This window comes from Chelonoidis abingdonii, chromosome 11, assembly GCF_003597395.2.
Source record: "Chelonoidis abingdonii isolate Lonesome George chromosome 11, CheloAbing_2.0, whole genome shotgun sequence".
Taxonomy (NCBI): domain Eukaryota; kingdom Metazoa; phylum Chordata; order Testudines; family Testudinidae; genus Chelonoidis; species Chelonoidis abingdonii.
In genome coordinates, this window is record NC_133779.1 from 60,565,497 (window position 1) to 60,568,033 (window position 2,537).

A 2,537-nucleotide genomic window follows, 5' to 3' on the forward strand; every position below is an offset into this window, starting at 1 on the left:
AGGGCTGGTGCGGGCAGGGCAGAGGGTGCAGCAGAGGCAGCTGGAGCCCCGGCCCTTTAAATAGCCTCCAAGCCTCCCATTATCCCAGGGCTCTGGGGGTTATTTAAAGGGCCCGGAGCTCCCCTGCTTCTACCCCACCCTGGACCTTTTAAATAGCCGCGGGAGCCCTGGAGAATACATGGGGGGCTGCAGGGCTCCGGCGGCTATTTAAAGGACCGGGGTGGCAGAGACAGTTGGAGCCCTGGCCTTTAAATGGCCCCCAGAGTCCCCTACCGCTATCCCAGGGCTTTGGGAGCTATTTAAAGGGCCCAGAGCTCCAGCCGGGAGAGCGATGCTGCGGGGCTTGCCATGCTCCGGCCGGGGCTCCAGCCGGGAGAGCGGGGCAGCTTGCCATGCTCCGGCGTGGGCTGCAGGGCAGCTTGCCGCACTCCGGCCGGGAGAGTGGCGCTGCGGGGCAGCTTTGCCGCGCTCCGGCCAGGGCTCCAGCCGGCGCTGCGGGGCTGCTTTGCCGTGCTCTGACCGGGGCTCCAGCCGGGGCTGCGGGGCAGCTTTGCCGCGCTCCGGCCGGGGCTGTGGGGCAGCGTGTCACTCTCCGGTGCGGGGCTCCAGCTCCCGGCCGCGCTTTGGTCAGGGGAGCGGGCCGTGGAAGACCCTGGAGCAGACCTCAGCCGGCAGTAAGGGGAAAAAAAAAATTAAAAGAGGCCTAAGGTGCGGGGCCCTCTTAGGTGCGGGGCCCAATTCCAGGGAATCGGCTGAATTGGCCTAAAGCCGGCCCTGGCCGTGCCCCAGAGCTCCTACCAGTTTGGGCAGCCCTGGGCGGTGAAACCTCCATTGCTGAGCCCTGGGGGGGTCCAGTCCCCACCCGTCCAACCGCAGCTCACCCCATTCCCATCCCTTGCAGAGATGGACCCCAGAAAAGCACCTAAATACCTCATCTCCGCCGGGCGCCGCATAATCACCATCGCCTTTGCCCTGCTCATCTTGGGGGTCCTGACGTGGGCCTACGTCGCTGGGGTTCAGCTGGTGGCCGACGAGTATCGGATCATGGCCTTTGGCCTCTACGGAGCCTTCCTCGCCACCCACCTGGCTGTCCAGAGCCTCTTCGCTCTCCTGGAGCACCGGCGGATGAGGAGGGAATCGTTGACCTGCAGCTACACCAAGACGGTGGCGTTGACCATCTCAGCCTACCAAGAAGACCCGTCCTACCTCCGGCAGTGCCTGGAGTCGGTGCGGGCCACCCTGTACCCCCGCGAGAAGCTGCGGATCCTCATGGTGATCGACGGGAACAGCCCAGACGACCGCTACATGCTGGACATGTTCCAGGAGGTCTTCGCGGGCGAGGACGTGGGCACCTACATCTGGGAAAACAACTACCACCAGCAGCCCCCGCTGGAGGGCAAGGAGGGGAGTGGCGGCTCCCAGGGGGCGCGAGGGGAGGAGCCCGGGCCCTACACCGAGGTGGAGATGGTGGACCCAGGCCAGCTGGTGGTGGAGGAGTTGATCCGCTCCAGGCGATGTGTCTGCATCATGCAGCGATGGGGCGGGAAGCGGGAGGTGATGTACACGGCCTTCAGGGCGCTGGGCGACTCGGTGGACTATATCCAGGTAAGAGCAATGAGCTGGCCACCCTCCCCCCACTCCCCCAGTGCAGCGCCCCCCACTGCCGTTCTGGGCATCGGGGCCAGCCCTGCCTGCCAGGGGAGAGCCCCCACCCTGCGCCCTGCAGCACAGCGCCCCCTAGTGCCACCCTGGGGCATCGGGGCTGGCCCTGCCTCCCAGGGGAGAGCCCCCACCCCGCCTCCTACAGCACAGCGCCCCCTAGCACTGCCCTGGGGCATCAGGGCTGGCCCTGACTGCCAAAGGAGAACCCCCCCACCCCACTCCCTGCAGCATCCCACTCCCATGGGGCATCAGGGCCAGCACTGGCTGCCAAAGGAGAACCCCCCACCCTACCCCCTGCAGCACAGCGCCCCCTAGTGTCACACTAGTGCATCGGGGCCAGCCCTGACTGCTGGGAAGAGGCCAGTCCCCGCCCCCTGCAGCACAGCGCCCCCTAGTGCCAGCCTGGGGCATCAGGCCAGTCCTGACTGGAAGGGGAGAGACCCCCATCCTGCCCCCTGCAGCACAGCACCCCCTAGTGCCAGCCTGGGGCATCAAGGCCAGTCAGCCATGTTAGATCGCGATTCCTACAGCGGACAGCTCGCTTACTCACCAGATCAGCGGTCGGGGTCACCAGTGTTGTCAAGAGGTGTGTGTTGTCAGATGCTACTGGTGTGGTGCTCTGCTCTCTCCTTGTTGGTATCACTGGGCTGCGTGCGTGTGTTCCCTCTGTGTGCTGCCCCAGCTCTGCGCAGCTAGCGGACACAGCAGGCCCGATAGAACCCCCAATGACCACAGAGTCTAGTAAGGTACGAAGGCACGTCGGCCAGGTTTATTGCCGTATGGACACAAGAATAGTTCCCTCCAGATTGTTACTCTACAGGGCATACTACGAGTATGTGCCCACGGTCAATGGACTCGGCTCAGTCAGTGGCGGG

General features: G+C 65.2%; 1 protein-coding gene across 1 annotated transcript in view; it reads left to right on the forward strand.

Moving 5' to 3' along the window:
- The first annotated feature begins 903 nt into the window (after positions 1-903).
- Positions 904-2,537, forward strand: part of HAS1 (hyaluronan synthase 1) — a 7,619-nt gene continuing 5,985 nt past the window's right edge. Inside the window, exon 1 of the mRNA XM_032803317.2 lies at positions 904-1,605. Coding sequence (XP_032659208.1) covers positions 904-1,605 — 702 coding nt within the window. The remainder of the gene's footprint in view (positions 1,606-2,537) is intronic.